Consider the following 17,082-nt stretch of genomic DNA (forward strand, 5'->3'; position numbering starts at 1 on the left):
TTAAAGCAAAACTTTTGGGGCAATAAAAATGATTAGTGTTTGGCACAGCATTACATTAAATTAGAATCATTAAAAATACTAACATAACTGGCCAGAGATAGATGGCATAACAAGATGCTTGCTGCTAAACAATGCAAACCTGATGACCTAAGCTCCATCCACAGAACCCAGGTAAAGGTGGGAGGACAGAACAACTCCACGGTTGTCCTCTACCTCCAGCTGGTGCTCCATGGCTTATAACCCCCACCTTTCTGCCATCAAATACACAAGAATAAATTTAAATGTTTTAATTTTAGAAAGTACTAATTCAGCATGACAACAAGAAAGTATCTTCTACTGGCAGAGACAGAAATTCAGACAGCTCACCTCAGCACTCAGGAAACAGGACTGGCAGTTCAAGGCTAGCCTAAGCTACATAATGAATACCACCCAGGGTTTTTGTTGTTGTTTTGTTTTGGAAGAACACACACACACACACACACACACACACAGAGGGGAGGGGAGGGGAGGGGAGGGGAGGGGAGGGGAGGGGAGGGGAGGGGAGGGGAGGGGAGGGGAGGGGAGGGGAGGATGAATAATGAACCAGCTGGGCCTGGAGTAATGCACACACCTTTTTAATATCAGCACTTGGGAGCTGAGACAAGCCTTAAGCCTACACACGTTCCACCCTGCCTAAAAAAATGTTTAAGGTGCAAATAGCTCAACAGTAAATCACTCCCCTAGCATGTGACAAGCAGTAGAGAGCTTGACCACTAGCTCACCCTCCAAAAACAGTAACAAACAGAGTAGGATTCTAAGAGGTCCAAGCATTACATCCAGTCTCAGTCACCTGCAGGAGACTTCTGATTCTAGGGAGAAAACACAGGCATCTTCTACTCCTGCTGCTGGTATTAACCATGACTAAAGCCAACAGGAGAGAGAAATAAAGGACTGGCTTGGGACACTGGAACTCAAAACAGCAGCATGATACTTCCCCAGTTTCTTTGTAGCTGAGGGTCTGAGAAACTGTAACAAAAGCTGACATAAAAACTGCTTAAAGAGCAGGGCAGGGCATGGTGGTGCACGCCTTTAATCCCAGCACTTGGGAGGCAGAGGCAGGTGGATTTCTGAGTTTGAGGCCAGCCTGGTCTACAGAGTGAGTTCCAGGACAGCCAGGGCTACACAGAGACACCCTGTCTCCGGGGGAAAAAAAAAAAAACAACAACAACAACAAAAAAAAACCCTGCTAAAAGATAAAAGGTTTGTCTGGTTCACTAGCCAAAGCACTAGGAAAAGTGGGTGGGGGTGGGGTTGCAAGTACCTGTGTATACTACATATATGCCTGATACGCACAAAGGCCTAAAGAGGGCACTGGATCCCCTGAAATAGCTACCATGCAGGTACTGGGAATAGCATAAGACCTCCAAGAACAGCCATTGTTCTGAACTACTAAATCAGTTCTTCAGACCAAGACAGAAAACTTTTAACCAATAACTGCCATAGTCCTGCCAAATACCACAGAACAAACCTATGGCCAATTCCAAAGGCAAAGGTCAAATGGGAAACCCAGATTTCTGCCTTCATAGGCCCCTAACATGGAGTGGCGCAGCCCAGTCACAGCTGCATTAGAAGGCAAAGTGGGGAGCCAACCAGGATGGACAACCCGCCCCCTCCTAGTAAGAAGGAATGTGTCACAGGCAGGAAACCTGCTCTCCTAAAAGCTCAGCAGTAAGGGGAAACACACCCATTCCCTTTCTCCTTGTGAAGTCAAGGAAGACCTAGGGAATCCTCAACAGTCACCATGTCTCCCTCCTAAGGACATGCCTTGTCTGAGATCCAAATAAATCAAGACTGAACAAAAGTAAGAGTTTCATAATATCATGCAGTAAATCTATGAATCAAAGCCAGATGTAGTGACGCTTACTTTCAATGTGTTTGTTTGTGTGTGTGTGTGTGTGTGTGTGTGTGTGTGTATTGGGGGTGGTGGAAGCAAGCAAAATCTCTAAGTTCAGGGACAGCCAGGGCTACACAGTAAAAGTAGGTCTCAAAAACAAAAATATATATTAACAGCCGGGCGTGGTGGCACACGCCTTTAATCCCAGCACTTGGGAGGCAGAGGCAGGTGGATTTCTGAGTTTGAGGCCAGCCTGCTCTACAAAATGAGTTCCAGGATAGCTAGGGCTACACAGAGAAAACCTGTCTCAAAAAACCAAAAAAAAAAAAAAAAAAAAAAAAAAAAAACCAAAACCAAAAACAAACAAACAAAAAAACCCAACTTTTGGGGGGTTTGTTATCTGTTGCTTTCTGAGACAGGTTCTCACTATTCTTTTGAATCTGGGGTAGTGTTTGTTTCTCAAATGCTGGTTATACCTGGGAGTGAATTCGTTTTTATTCACCCCAACTAAAGACAAGAAGCTTTCAAACAGAATAAAAACTACAATTATCAATAGATGTCAACACCAAGGAGAGGTGAGAAGTATCTGAGAAAAAGCTTAAAACAGTCATCATAAAAAGGCAAATCAGCATGAAAATGTGTTTAAAAATACATTTCCTATCCGTGGGACACAGGTGTAGTGGTCCCAAGAAAGGAACCTGAAACCGTGAGTGCACACTGCAGAAAGGATGTCTCAGATCATCAACACACTCAGAGCTCAAAGTCTAGGGAGGTACGGGGTGCCACAAAATAAAGCTAAACAGGCTGGAGTGAGGTGGAGTGAGGACCATTACACTGAAAAGAACTGGTGAAAACAGTTTCATCTTGGAAAAAAAAAAATCAATCCAACTGGAAACTCCTAGCTCTGGCCGGCTCAGAACCTGTCATAATGTAAACTCAGTTGTAACTGAGCCACCTGGAATTAAAGGCATAGACCACCAGACCAGCCAACTGAAAATTCTTTAGCATGACTGGCCAAGAAAAAAAAGAGGGGGAACACCAATCATGAGTATCCGTAACTATGCAAGGACTCATTATCTGAAGAGGTCACAAGTTCCTAATGAAATCTTTACTTTTAAAATGAAAAAAAATCAAAATATTGCACAACTCTCAGATTTTATTTTCTGAGATCCAATCAATAATTCATTTAATACATACCTATAAAATATCTAGTGAGATTTATGTTTAAAAAAAAAATAAAGACAAAGGCTCAGTCTTGGGGCTGGCTGGCAAGATGGCTCAACAGGTAAGAGCACTGGCCGGTGTTCCGAAGGGCCTCAGTTCAAACCCCAGCAACCACATGGTGGCTCACAACCACCCGTAATGAGAACTGACGCCCTCTTCTTCTGGTGAGTCTGAAGACAGCAAGAGTGTACTTATTTATAATAATAAATAAATCTTTGGGCCTGAGAGAGTGGGGCTGACAGGAGCGAGCAGAGGTCCTAAATTCAATTCCCAATTCCCAACAAGCACATGAAGGCTCACAACCTTCTATACAGCTACAGTGGACTCACATACATAAAATAAATCTTTCCCCAAAAAAAGCTCAGTCTTCCAATATGAAGAAATTCAACCCAGACTTGTTATATATAATGCATATAAGAAATGCTATAATACAAGAAAGAACTAGGGGGCCGGGCGTGGTGGCGCACGCCTTTAATCCCAGCACTCAGGAGGCTGAGGCAGGCGGATTTCTGAGTTTGAGGCCAGCCTGGTCTACATTGTGAGTTCCAGGACAGCCAGGGTTATCCAGAGAAACCCTGTCTCAAAAAGGAAAAAAAAAAAGAAAGAACTAGGAAAGTGCTACCCTCCACTTAGTAATACCCACCTATTAAGAAAAAAAAAAAAAAATCAGCCAGGCGTGGTGGCGCACGCCTTTAATCCCAGCACTTGGGAGGCACAGGCAGGCGGATTTCTGAGTTTGAGGCCAGCCTGATCTACAAAGTGAGTTCCAGGACAGCCAGGGCTACACAGAGAAACCCTGTCTCAAAAAACCAAAAAAAAAAAAAAAAAGAAAAGAAAGAAAATCATATGTTCCAGTCATCTATGGTAAGGACATATGTTCTACTCTTGAGGCTTTAAGGACTTACGCTGGCTTTGCTGTGACAGCTTATAAGTGTATGTTATGACCGCAGTGCCTGACCTGTGCTTTGCTAAAATGGAAAATCCAGTAATCTCTGTGTGTATATGTTTAACGGGGAAGCTGTGAGCACAGGATTCAATGCTACCAATGGCTTTGGGGAGCCATGGTGATAGGTGAGTAAGTGGGACTACTGTAATGATTGACAACTCTAAAGCTTGAGCAAACATGGGAATCTACAAACCCCATCTTAGTGAACTCAAAAGAACTCGCACACAGACATCCAAGTACAGGATGACAACAGTAAGATGTTCACGCAGAGACAACCAACTAGGGAATGACAACAGTGACGTACACAAAGCAGTAAGCAATTACTACCTTCTCCACAAGAGACTAGAAACCAGTTACTCATCAGCAACAATGAAGCCAGTTACTCATCAGCAACAATGAACACGGGAAGACTGATACACAATGTCCTGGAACATCATAGATGTAGTGATCCTATTAACCAACAATTCCGGGTAGGCACAGCTGTTCCTGCCTGTAATCCCAGCACACAGGCTACAATGGGATTACCATGAGTTAAGGCACAGTCTTACTATGCATGAAACAACCCTTAAGAATGTATTTTATTTTTTGCGTGTGTGGGTGTTTTACCACTTGGGTGCCTGGTGCCTAGAGGCCAGAAGCCATTATCAGCTCCCCCAGAACAGAGACAGTTTGTCTGAGCTGCCCTGGGGCTGCTGAGTACTGAACCAGGACCTCTGAAAGAACAGCCAGTGCTCTTCACTACTCCAGCTCCTCCAAGACTGCGCTGTAAAGCTGAAAGAGAACCTAAAACCCTTCAAGCTACCAAAGCTAAGGTAAGTTAATTCAACCTAACTCTAGGTGTGACATTATAAAAGGACTCTTTGGGGCTGGAGAGATGGCTCAGTGGTTAAGAGCACTGACTGCTCTTCCAGAAGTCCTGAGTTCAATTCCCAGCAACCACATGGTGGCTCACAACCACCACATCTGAAGGACTCCTTAAGGCTGACCTGAAAAACACAGATATTAAAAGTCCAAAGATATAATACTCAAAAGGGCAAGTATGAAAAAAGACTTTTATTTATAATTGTTACATGCCTCTGAAGAAGGGTTCACTTACTGAACTTAGCTAATTTAATTTTCTTTCTTTTATTGGGAGTTGGTCAATATGGGGTTTCTTTGTGTAGTCCTGGCTGTCCTGGAACTACATCAGGCTGGCCTCAAACTCAAGAGATTCACCCGCCTCTGCCTCTCCAGTGCTGGGGTTAAAGATGTGCACCACCACCCAGGAAGATTTTATTTGTAAATCCATCCAATCCCTTTCCTATAATCAGTCCCCAGCTGCTTCTCCCCTCGAGTTACCTTGGCCCCCAGGAATAAGAGATCCGAACAGTTATTTATTTATTTATTTATTTATTTAGCTATTTTAAGTTACTTACTTGGATCAGGTAGTGGGGCAAAGAGAGCCAAGGTTCAGACAACTTGTAGGATTCAATTTTCTCCTTCCATCATGTGGGTTCAAACTGAGGTTGTCAGGTTTGGCAAGTGTCTATCTAATGAGATATCTGGGTGGCCCCTTACTAATATCTTTAAGATAAAGAATGGACACTATTCTCTATGGAACAGAGACATTGACACTAGCGAAGGCCTGAAGAACAGACCTTTTAAAGCTGATCTTAAACTGTGTCTCTGCTTCTACAGTACTTTGATTATAGATGTGCAATATTACATGTGAAAAAAAAAAGCAAAAAATGTATATGCATTTACTGACTCATGCCCAACCCAGAAAGATGTAAACTGTGATGACAACTACATAAAAGCAGGGGACAGAGCTGTACAACACACTTAGAGCTGCTGAAGGAAACTGGTAACCAAGGTGGCTGTTCCACCGCAGAGATAACTGTCAACAGAGCATGGGAGCTGGGAAACAGGAAAGAGAGAGAACATGTAAGGACACGCACATTCAAGTGTAAAGTGGTAGTATTTTTTTAAAAATGAAACTCACTTAACAAAATAACCATATTAAGACAGAATAAAAATAAGCACATTCAATGGTGTTTAGGATACATGTAAGGTTATTGTGGTGGTCAGAATGGAAATGGCCCCCATAGCTCATAAGGAACAGCATTATGGAGGCATTGCCTTCCTACAGTAGGTGTGCTCTTGTTGGGAAGTGTGACACTGGCTCACTATCTCTTCCTGTTGCCTGAGGATCCAGATGTAGAACTCCCCCTCCCCTCTCCTCTGCAGCACTGTGTCGACTCATGCCACCATGCTTCTCACATAACAATATGGACTAAACCTGTAACTAGACCCAATTAAATGTTTCCTTTTATAAGAGTTCCTGCAGTCATGATGTCTATTCACTGCAATCAAACTCTAAGACAATTATGTAACCATTACTTCTAGGTAGTTCCAATACATTTTCAGTTCCTCCAAAGACCAAATATACCCATTCATCTCCCCCCTTTCCTTCCTCCCCTCACTACCACTTTCTAGTCTATGATCATCTCTAATCTTGTATTTCATATAGACAGAATTACGCAGTATGTGACCTTCTATGTGGGGCTTCTCATTTTCCATGACGTGTACCCAGCCTGTCCATTCTGCTGTATGCACCAGCACTTTCTTCCTTTTTATGGCCCAATATTACTTCAGTAAATAGATATATTACATTTGTTTATCTACTCATCTGGTGGTTGAAATTCTGGTCCTTGATGAAGAAAATCACTGGGTTTAGGGCTAGAGGCTCAGAAACTAAGAGTCCTTGCTGCTCTTACAGAGGATCCAGGTTCAGTTAATGAATGAACAGTGGATTGTTCACAATTACTTTTTAATCCCAGAATCAGGGGATCTAATGCCCTCTTCAGGCCTCCAAAGGGATCTGCACACACAGGACACACATACATACTTGTTTTTTATATTTGGAGGTGGGGAGGGAGGGTTGTTGTTTTGTTTTGTTTTATTTTTCAAGACAAAATGTCTCTGTGTAGCCCTAGCTGTCCTGGAAGTTGTTTATAGATCAAGCTAGCTTTGTGTGACAGGATTTTTCCCTGTCCAATCACACTAAAATATTAGGGCAGCAGGAGGCCTGTGATTGGACAGAGAAAGGGTAGGCAGAGCTAAGAGTTAAAGAGACAAGAGACTCTGGGGGAGAGAAGAAGGCCAAGATGGTGGCAGACATGAACCAGCGTGGCTTTACCAGCCACAGGTAGTTACAATATCATAAAGGTTAGAATATTGGGATAATTTGTCTAATCTAGGTGGGCAGCTTGTACCATTATTAATTGGCTTGATATTATTGTGTTGGCATCGTGTGTGTTGAGAATTTATTGATAAATAAATCTGACTGGTTAACTATAAGCTTTGAGGGTTTTGATTTACTGGGTTACTGAAATGTAGGACCACCGAACTACAGGGGTTTAGGCAGAGAAGCAACTAGCATCTCCAGAGACAAGCAAACCAGAGCTCGGAACACAGCGACTGGGTCTACCTAGAGACAGAGCTGGAGGACTGTGCCAGGGTTGAGAGTGGCTGACATAGTGCAGGAAGACTGCTGGTCATTTTTTTAATATTTCCTGCAACAGCCTTGAAGTCAGAGATCCTCCTGCCTCCGCCTCCCGACTGCTAGGATTAAAGGTGTGGACACTTCCACCTGGCTGATAACTTTTTTTTTTTAATTTATTTATTTATTATATGTAAGTACACTGTAGCTGTCTTCAGACACTCCAGAAGACAGAGTCAGATCTCGTTACAGATGGTTGTGAGCCACCATGTGGTTGCTGGGATTTGAACTCCGGACCTTTGGAAGAGCAGTCGGGTGCTCTTACCCACTGAGCCATCTCACCAGCCCCCTGATAACTTTTTTTAAAAAATCTAAAAATTCATCTAATGTGTTAAGGTATACAGCAGAACTAATGCCATCTAAACCATCCTAAACCATCAGCTGTAAACGTACCAGCTGACTAATATTCATAAATGTAAAATGCTCACACAACTCTGAGTCCGAACAACACTCAGGATATAGACACAACAGTGTGTGTCCGAGAAGGACAAAGCCTTTATTGTGAGTCAGAATAACAGTCAGGATACAGACACAACAGTGACTATGTCACAAATGACAAAGCCATTTATTGTGAGAAATCAATGAGCTCACAGGATTAGGAAGGTTGTTAAGGCCCCATATCTGTAGCTGACAAACCAGAGCAAGAAAGGCAATACTGTAGATCTAGGCGAGCCTGAGAGTGGGAGTGCTCAGTGTTCTGAAGGCTGTGGGCTGCAGGCTCCAGACTGAGCAGATGTTTCTGCTCAAGGCTTGGAGAATGTCTCACTGGATAAGCTCTTGCAAGACTGGGGATCCATTCCCAGCACCCACATGGTGGCTTCACTACGATTCCTTAACTCCAGTTCCAGGGATCAAACACACTCTTGACCTTCATGGGCACCAAGCACACATATGATGCACAGACACATGCAGGCAAAACATTCACACTTAAATAAATCTTTAAATAAATGTAGGGAGTCCTTGTCTAAAAAAACAAAGAAAGATACTTGTATCTTTGGATTGACAGAAACTCTGAAGCCTGAAGCAAGAAAACTGCCAAAAAACAGGCAATCAGGCACTGCCAAAAGTGAGTGTGCTCACTCGAGTTCTCTCTCTCTCTCTCTCTCTCTCTCTATATATATATATATATATATATATATATATATATATATATATATATATCAAAATGATAGAGCCACATTACAGCAAGACTATTAACTCAAACAAAATCAAAACAAGAACCAATACTTTATAATATGCTACTAAGAAAACTGGATGATCTGGTAGTTTGAAATACAGTCTTTGACTACTCAAATAAATTAAATTTGTTTTAAAGAATAATCTATAAAATTGCTCTTAAAAGGTAGAGACAGGAAGATCAAGAATTCACAACCATCCTTAGCTACATAGCAAGTAAATCAAGGCCAGCCAGAGTTACATAAGACCCTACCTGTAAGTAAATGAAGAAATGAGAAAACTTAAAATCACAACCTAGGAACCAAAACTCTATCACTTATGATGCTTACAAACACTACAACGCTGAGCTTTACTGAACTGTCTCTGAACCAGAACTGTGGTCCCTAAAATGGACCAAAGGGCTTCAAGACATTCAACAATACAGACCATTTTCTTAACTTACAAAAACTCAATTACTTTCTTCAGTTAAGTAATTTTTTCAGTTAGGTTACTTTTTTCATAAGACAAGAGAGGAAGGGACAACAGTGAACCAGTTTGAGAAACACAATAACTACAGATGTAGAATAAGCCTACAGTTGTCAGAGTTAAAAAAAAAAAAATGCCATCACAAAGATGTGAACTTTAAAATGAAATAGATTGAAATGATGCTCTCCCAAATACAAAAATGCTTTTTTTCTTGCAACTAATAAGATAATTCAATAGTTAATGCAGGAAAAACAAGAATATACAAGAAAATTCTGATTAAAAAAGAATAAACGAGCAATTGTGTGGAGTTGGGGAAGTGAGCGATGTCCTGCAAGCCATGAAAATCACTGTGTGGCACCAGAGCCTAAAAACACAGACCAGCAAGGTAGACACAGTAGAGAAGCCCATGAAAGGCTTGTATAAAATGGATGTTTCCCTTCCTTCCTCCAAAACAGAAATTATGAATTGGAAATGTCCCATGAAAACATCAATGGCAAATGCCTACATTTAAATGACCAGCGTGGCTGAGGACAGAGTGGCAAAGCATTTGCTGCAAGACAATGAAAGAAAACAAACATCTAAAGGGAGAGTAAAAATCTGTCTTCTCACAACAGTTTCTAGCAAATTCTATTCACACTAATAAGCTTTAAAAGTCTTCCCAGATTCCCTAAACTAAACGAGGCCACCTTTGCAGTTACTCAGTAGCAGAATCCACTTTTCTGGCTGCCGCATGAGCTCCATGCAGATGGTTGTAGCACTTTATCTGCTCCACCTTCTCAGTCCAGGAAGAGACTGCAACAAGTATTTACTGAGTAAAGCAACAGTCAACCTGTACATTTCAAATAAAAACTTCATTTTATTTAAAAAAAAAAAAAATAGGGGGAAAATGGCTTATGCTTGGTATGCAACCTGAATTCAATCCCTAGCACCCATGAAAGGCAGGCAGTGCATCCAAGCATCCAGGAGGCAGAGTCAGGCAGACCCCTCGAGCACTGGCGAGCTAGCTGGGCCTAATCAGTGAGCCCTGAGTGAGACGGCCCATCTCAAACAAGGTGGCTGCTGGCTTCTAAGTAAAGACATCGTCCTCAACCTCTGCCGATGAATGACATGTGCACACACATAGGTTACACTCACATCCATGTATACAAATGCACATAAGAAATCTTTGATATGGGCATGTGTGTTCTTCAGTGTGCAAGGGGCGATCAGAAAACAACTCTGATTACATGTAGGTAGCAGAAATAGAACTCAAAGGCTTGGCAACCAACACCTTAGCCCACTGAGCCATTTTATAAGTCCTTTCCCCTAATTTTGTTAAACCTATAAAAAGACACTTGTTTGCTTAATGTAAGAGCACGTTTATTTTTTTATTAGAAATTATAGGTAATTTACATAACCAGGAACAAAAAAAAATCACCATTTTGAAATAAATACATGTCACAGGAAAGAAAAACTAAAGATACTATTACAAAGCAGAGGGAAATATCAGTTCAGAGGAACTGGTATTTTAGAAGGAGCATGTCTGTTTAAGGCACAGCAATGCATCTTCTGCTCATTATCTAACTACCAGTTTATACAAAATATAAATATTCCTTAGAAAATAGTCTGTGGGTCCCCTGAGATCTTCAAAACCATTTCCTGGGGGACAGTGTAGTCAGAACTACCTTTACAATAATGCTAAATCCCTCTATCTTTTCCTCTGTTTCTCACACACATCGCACCAGGATGCCTTGAACTGTACCCGCAGCTGCACAAATAACACTGCAGAAATTAGTCACTCCTCTTCCTAATATTCTTTTTTTTTTTTTCGAGACAGGGTTTCTCGGTATAGCCCTGGCTGTCCTGGAACTCACTCTGTAGACCAGGCTGGCCTCGAACCCAGAAATCCGCCTGCCTGTGCCTCCCAAGTGCTGGGATTAAAGGCGTGCGCCACCACGCCCGGCCAAAATCTTAAATTTAAAATAACTTGTGATAGTAAAGGGATTCTCAACCCAGAAAGCCTGGGAAATCCTGACCCCTAGACCATGCAAACTGTGAGAAACCAATATGGCTTATTTGAAGAAAGAGGAAAGCCAGAGAGACAGAGACAGAGAGAGAGAAAGAGAGACAGAGAGAGAGAGAGAGAGAGATTGATTGATTGATTGATTGATTGATTTATGGAACATAGCAATATCCTACAACAACCTTTTGATACTGAGCCAAAGAAAAATGGGAGGCAGTGGAAAGAAGATGAACAACAAATACTGGCTGTATATTTGATGCTTTAAAAAATTAACATTTAGGGGCTGCTGAAACGGCTCAGCAGGTAAAGATGCTTGCCACCAAGGCTGATGGCAATAGAAAACTGACTTCTGACCTTCACAAGGGCACCATGGCAAGCCCAAACACACACAAAGATGAAGAGAAAGAAAAGCCTAACATGTTTTAAGTGTCAGTGAAGATTATCTGTTGAATGTGGCTGATGTCTACCTGGTGCTTGTATTTATTTGATGTTTTATGATTTGTTTTTCTTGATCAGCCTACAGGCTGAAAATTTAAACTTCCCATCCAAAAAATGTTACAAAATCACTTTATATTACAGTTCTTATTCCTGGAAAGGGATATGAAAAATCCATAAAAATGAGGAAAAAGTTAGATATCTACAAATTCAACAATCATCTTCAAAGATAAAGTTCGTACAAGAAAATTCAACTATTTTTAACTATGAAAACTTCAGTGAAATCTTCTTCAATTCTAACTCCAAAATAGAAACAAGTAACAACACAGAAAATTATCAATTTATAATAGAATCTCTTCAGGGACGTATGTGTGTGTATAGAAGCAAAGAGCACATAGTACACAATACTTATTTTATTAATGTTATTTCTTGCTAATCTAAAGCATCAGTGAGTACAAATTCAACAAATACTTAAGGACTCCCATCAAAAGACAATGAAGCCGGACGTGGTGGCGCACGCCTTTAATCCCAGCACTCGGGAGGCAGAGGCAGGCGGATTTCTGAGTTCGAGGCCAGCCTGGTCTACAAAGTGAGCTCCAGGACAGCCAGAGCTATAAAGAGAAACCCTGTCTCGAAAAACCAAAAAAAAAAAAAAGACAATGAAAATTGAATAAGAAAAACCCAAAGGAGCCCATCATCTACTTGATACACAACATACCACCGCTCCCCACATACAACACAACAGAACAGAAGAAAGTTTCTTCATGCATGCACGTGCTGCAGCAGGGAAGGATCCTATCGGAAGCTGACGAGCAAAACTAATGGAAGTGGCAGGGCCCTCAGGTGAGCCTTTCCTGTGATGAAGAAACAATGTGGGGGCGAACTAAGCCAGCGCACTGTGAGAGAGCTAGTTCCCATCACCAAGTCATCCGTAGTAAACCTGGAATATAGTGCTCGCTCACTGCTTTTCAGTTTAGGTTGTTTGTTTTGAGACAAGGTCTGTTTATGTAGCCCAGACTGGACTTGAACTTTTAATTTGCCTACCACAGCCTCCCAAGTTGGAATTACAGGTAAGCATGACCAGAGCAGAGATAAATGTTTCACTGTAACTGTAGATACATGTAAACACTAGATTTTGCTCATTTTCCAAGTTTTCTAAATGGCAAATTGGTCTGTACCTGACTGTTTAACTCAAGATTTGGTTATTTCTTAATTCAGTTATGCTGTTTCACATAGTTCTATCAAGAGTGCCCAAGATTTTGACACTGTAACATACTATCATCTATAAAACTCACACTCAAGAAGCATGCAATAGGCCGGGCGTGGTGGCGCACACCTTCAATCCCAGCACTCGGGAGGCAGAGGCAGGCGGATTTCTGAGTTCGAGGGCAGCCTGGTCTACAAAGTGAGTGCCAGGACAGCCAGGGCTACACAGAGAAACCCTGTCTCGAAAAACCAAAAAAAAAAAAAAAAGAAGCATGCAATAGGGGGCTGTAACACTGGTTTACGAGTTAAGAACAATTGTGTCACAGAGGACCAGAGTTCAGCTCCTAGTGCCCCACAAGGTGGCTCACATCCACCTGGAACTTCACCTTCAGGAGAGACGGCCTCTTATGGCATCCTTGGGTACTGCATGCACATGGTGCACATATATAAATGTGAGTGAAACACTCATAAATTAAAACAAACAAAAAAAAAAAAACCTATACAATAGGGCTGGAGAGGTCCTGTGCACTTCCTGCTCTTGCAGAGGGGCCAGGTTTGACTTCCAGCACTCACATGGTGGCTCACAACCATCTATAACTCCAATTTCAGGTTTCAACACTCTCTTCATGTCTCCTCAGACACACAAATGGTACACAACATACATGTACACCCAAACACAAATCAAATTTTTAAAACTTTTTTCTAAAGAATGGCACAACAGGCCGGGCGTGGTGGCACACACCTTTAATCCCAGCACTTGGGAGGCAGAGGCAGGCGGATTTCTGAGTTTGAGGCCAGCCTGGTCTACAAAGTGAGTTCTAGGACAGCCAGGGCTACACAGAGAAACCCTGTCTTGAAAAACAAACAAACAAACAAAAAATGGTACAACAGAATACCCAAGAATAACAAAACCATACAATTAAAACAAACAAACAAAAAAGATCACACACTGTCATGTTCATGACTGTGTTGGGCCGCATTTATGCTTAGTCTTGACTGGATGGAGCCCTCAGCTGCAGAATACACACATCTGTATCCAGGTCACTGATTAAAAACAAAACAGAAAACCTTGCTGGGCATTACAAATTTTTGTGAATATCACAATTTAAAGGCCTTCTTCTTTTCCTCCTCCTCCTTCTTTCTTGTTTTGTTTCTTTGTTTTGTTTTCAAGTTATCTTTTTACCCACGGCAAACACATAAGTGCCCATATCCAAGCAAGGTACACACACACACACACACACACACTAAGTATAGTAAGAAAGGGGACTGGAGAGATGCTGCTCACTCCAGGTTCAGTTCCTAATACTTGTAACTCAGTCCTAGGAAACTCCACGCCCTCTTCCGTCATCAGTGGGCACCAGGCACACAGAGCACATACATACATACATTAAAGCAAAGAATTGTACATATAAAACTATTTTTTAAATGTAATAAAAATAAGTAAAAAAAAAAAAAAAAAAGCCGGGCAGTGGTGGCGCACGCCTTTAGTCCCAGCACTCAGGAGGCAGAGGCAGGTGGATTTCTGAGTTCGAGGCCAGCCTGGTCTACAAAGTGAGTTCCAGGACAGTCAGGGCTATACAGAGAAACCCTGTCTCGAAAAACCAAAAAAAAAAAAAAAAAGTTAAAGCCCAGACATAGTATACAAAAGTCATGCAGACACCTGCAACAGTAAAGAACACTGCCACTATTCAGTGATTTAAGAATTCAAATACAAGTCAGAGTAAGCCAGTGAAAAAGGACAGGATCTCACTATGCATCCTTCCCACTATGCAGCCCTACTGACTTGGAACTCACTTTGCAGACCAGAAAAACCTAGAGCTCCGAACCCATGTGCTAAGATTAAAGGCATGTGCCAGCGGGCAGTGATGGGGCGCGCCTTTAATCCCAGCACTTGGGAGGCAGAGGCAGAGGCAGGCATTTTTCTGAGTTCGAGGCCAGCCTGGTTTACAGAGTGAGTTTCAGAACATCCAGGGATACACTGAGAAACACTGTCTCAAAAAGCTAATAAATAAATAAATAAATAAATAAATAAATAAATAAATGGCATGTGCCACCATACCAGGCCCACCAATACCTTTTCTGTGTGTCTAACACAAACTAGCTCTTTACAGATAGTTACTCAGCAGGAATGAACTGAGTTTTTTGTGTATCAGTGAACGAAAGACATGTGTTCAAAAAAGCTCACTTCACTTTGGGGCCCACTATTAAATACTTTGTAAATCAAGGACTTTCAACTAAAGGATCCTTGGGTTACTAACTCCTGTCATTTTCAGGTAAGGCATTTACAATCTACAATCCAGAAATGTGCCAGCCAAGATCTTTTCTGCCAAGAAAGGGCTCTTTACATTACTTAGACTCACAGTTCAAAAACTGGCACACCTGTATTGTTGGTAATACGTGAGCAAGTTGATCTATCATAGAAAGGGCACAACTCCCACCCCACGTAATTTTTCCCTTCTCCTAGCCTCCATGAAAAACTACAGAATGAGAAAAACACCGACTGAGTTTCAGACTCTCGCCAGATGCTAGGCCTAAACCTCGGTAATGATCCAATGTTACAATGTTAGATCATGGGACTTTTTGGTTATGTATACTTTTAGTCTGTCACTGCGGACCAAGCACTGGCTCTGTGGGACGCATCAGGTGAACGAAGAGCTGAACACACTACTCCCCCATCCCGCGGACCCCACGATGGGACGCGCAGAGAGCCAGGGCTAAAAGCCGAGCACCGGGAGCACGACCCCTGACAGTCGGACGGTTCGCTAAGTGCCAAGGGCAAGATGCCGTGAGCCCGAGAAAGGACCCGGGATCCAGAAAGCCGGGGTGAGGCGCGAGATACCAGGAGTCCGGAGTGGAAAACGGGGAGCCTGGGGCAGGGCGCAGGATCAGGCGACTCGGGGGAACACTCCCCGGAACCTAGGGGAGGTCGCAGGGAGACGGAGCGGAAAGCCAGGGGATCCGGACAGAATCACCAGGAACCTGGGAAAGCCTGAGGAGTCCGAGCAGAGCTCAGGAAGCCTGCACAAGGGGAGTCGGAGGTGGGAAGCTAGAAACCTGGGGAAAGACCGAGGAGCCTGGAGTGGGAGCCTGGATCCAAGAACCCAGGAGCCCGGGGCAGGACGCGCGCGGCCGCTCACCTTTGCGTAGCTCCCGTTCCCACACCGTGACGATGGGCCGCGAGTGTTTGCGATGGTGGATGAGCCACAGGGACAGGGTCTGCACGCTCTGCTGCGAGTTGCTCAACTCGGACAGCTTCTTCTCCAGCGCCGCCTCAGAGAAGGCGGACATCCCTCCGGAACCACGTTCGCGCCGTCCTACGCCGTGGAGCCGAGGGGAGGAGAGTGTCGCCGCCCTCGTCGCCGCCTCGCCCCCACACCCCACCCTTCCCCACGCCCTCACCACTACCACCCCCGAGTCCGAGGCCGGTCGCAATCCAGCAAGATGGCGCCCGGCCGGCAGTGACGTCACACACCGGGCCCTGCCCCTCGCGCTGCTCTCCCTGGGAAAGGAGCCGCCGCCTGGAGGCGGGAGTGGGAGGGGGTAACCGAGCGGAAAAGGAAGAAACTGTACAAATGCGGAGAAAGGGGGCGGGGCGGGGCGGGGCGGGGCGGGGCGAGCATCCTAGGGTGTGGCCAAGCCCCCAGTGAGCTGTACTGAGCTTTCTGAATCTTGTTACTAGGGAAAACTACTCTGCTACATTAACTATAATGCCAGAGCTCTGAGCAGGTTTGTACGTGAATATAAGTTGATGTAGTCACTTTGAAGGACAATTTGGATAATCGATAAAACTAAATATCTCATAATCCTGCCAGTGACTACAGCTAAGTGTTGGGGGCCAGTTTAGGTAATATAGTATAAAACCTGTCTTAAAAGGGGTAGCGGGGCAGTGGTGGCACAGGCCTTTAATCCCAGCACTTGGGAGTCAGAGGCACGTGGGTTTCTGAGTTTGAGGCCAGCCTGGTCTACAGAGTGAGTTCCAGGATAGCCAGGGCTACACAGAGAAACCCTGTCTCGAAAAACCAAAACAAAAAAAGACTGTGTACACCAGTCATCATTGCTCTGCGGCCTGCCTGGGCCAAACCCTGTCCTCAGTACTTGCTTTTCCTGATACTCCAGGTGTCTTGAATTTCAGAAGCCCAGGACCTGGAAGGTGCTCTGTGTCCTCACTTCTAACTGCCAGTCTCCTACAAGTTAGTCCTGTTCCCAGGGAAGAG

General features: G+C 43.4%; 1 protein-coding gene across 1 annotated transcript in view; it reads right to left on the reverse strand.

Moving 5' to 3' along the window:
- Rprd1a (regulation of nuclear pre-mRNA domain containing 1A) overlaps positions 1-16,256 on the reverse strand; it is a 47,526-nt gene extending 31,270 nt beyond the window's left edge. The window contains exon 1 of the mRNA XM_021150946.3: positions 16,006-16,256. Coding sequence (XP_021006605.1) covers positions 16,006-16,156 — 151 coding nt within the window. The 5' untranslated portion in view covers positions 16,157-16,256. The remainder of the gene's footprint in view (positions 1-16,005) is intronic.
- Between the last annotated feature and the right edge of the window lie 826 nt (positions 16,257-17,082).

This window comes from Mus caroli, unplaced genomic scaffold (genome assembly GCF_978045245.1).
Source record: "Mus caroli unplaced genomic scaffold, Mus_caroli_1 scaffold_19, whole genome shotgun sequence".
Taxonomy (NCBI): domain Eukaryota; kingdom Metazoa; phylum Chordata; class Mammalia; order Rodentia; family Muridae; genus Mus; species Mus caroli.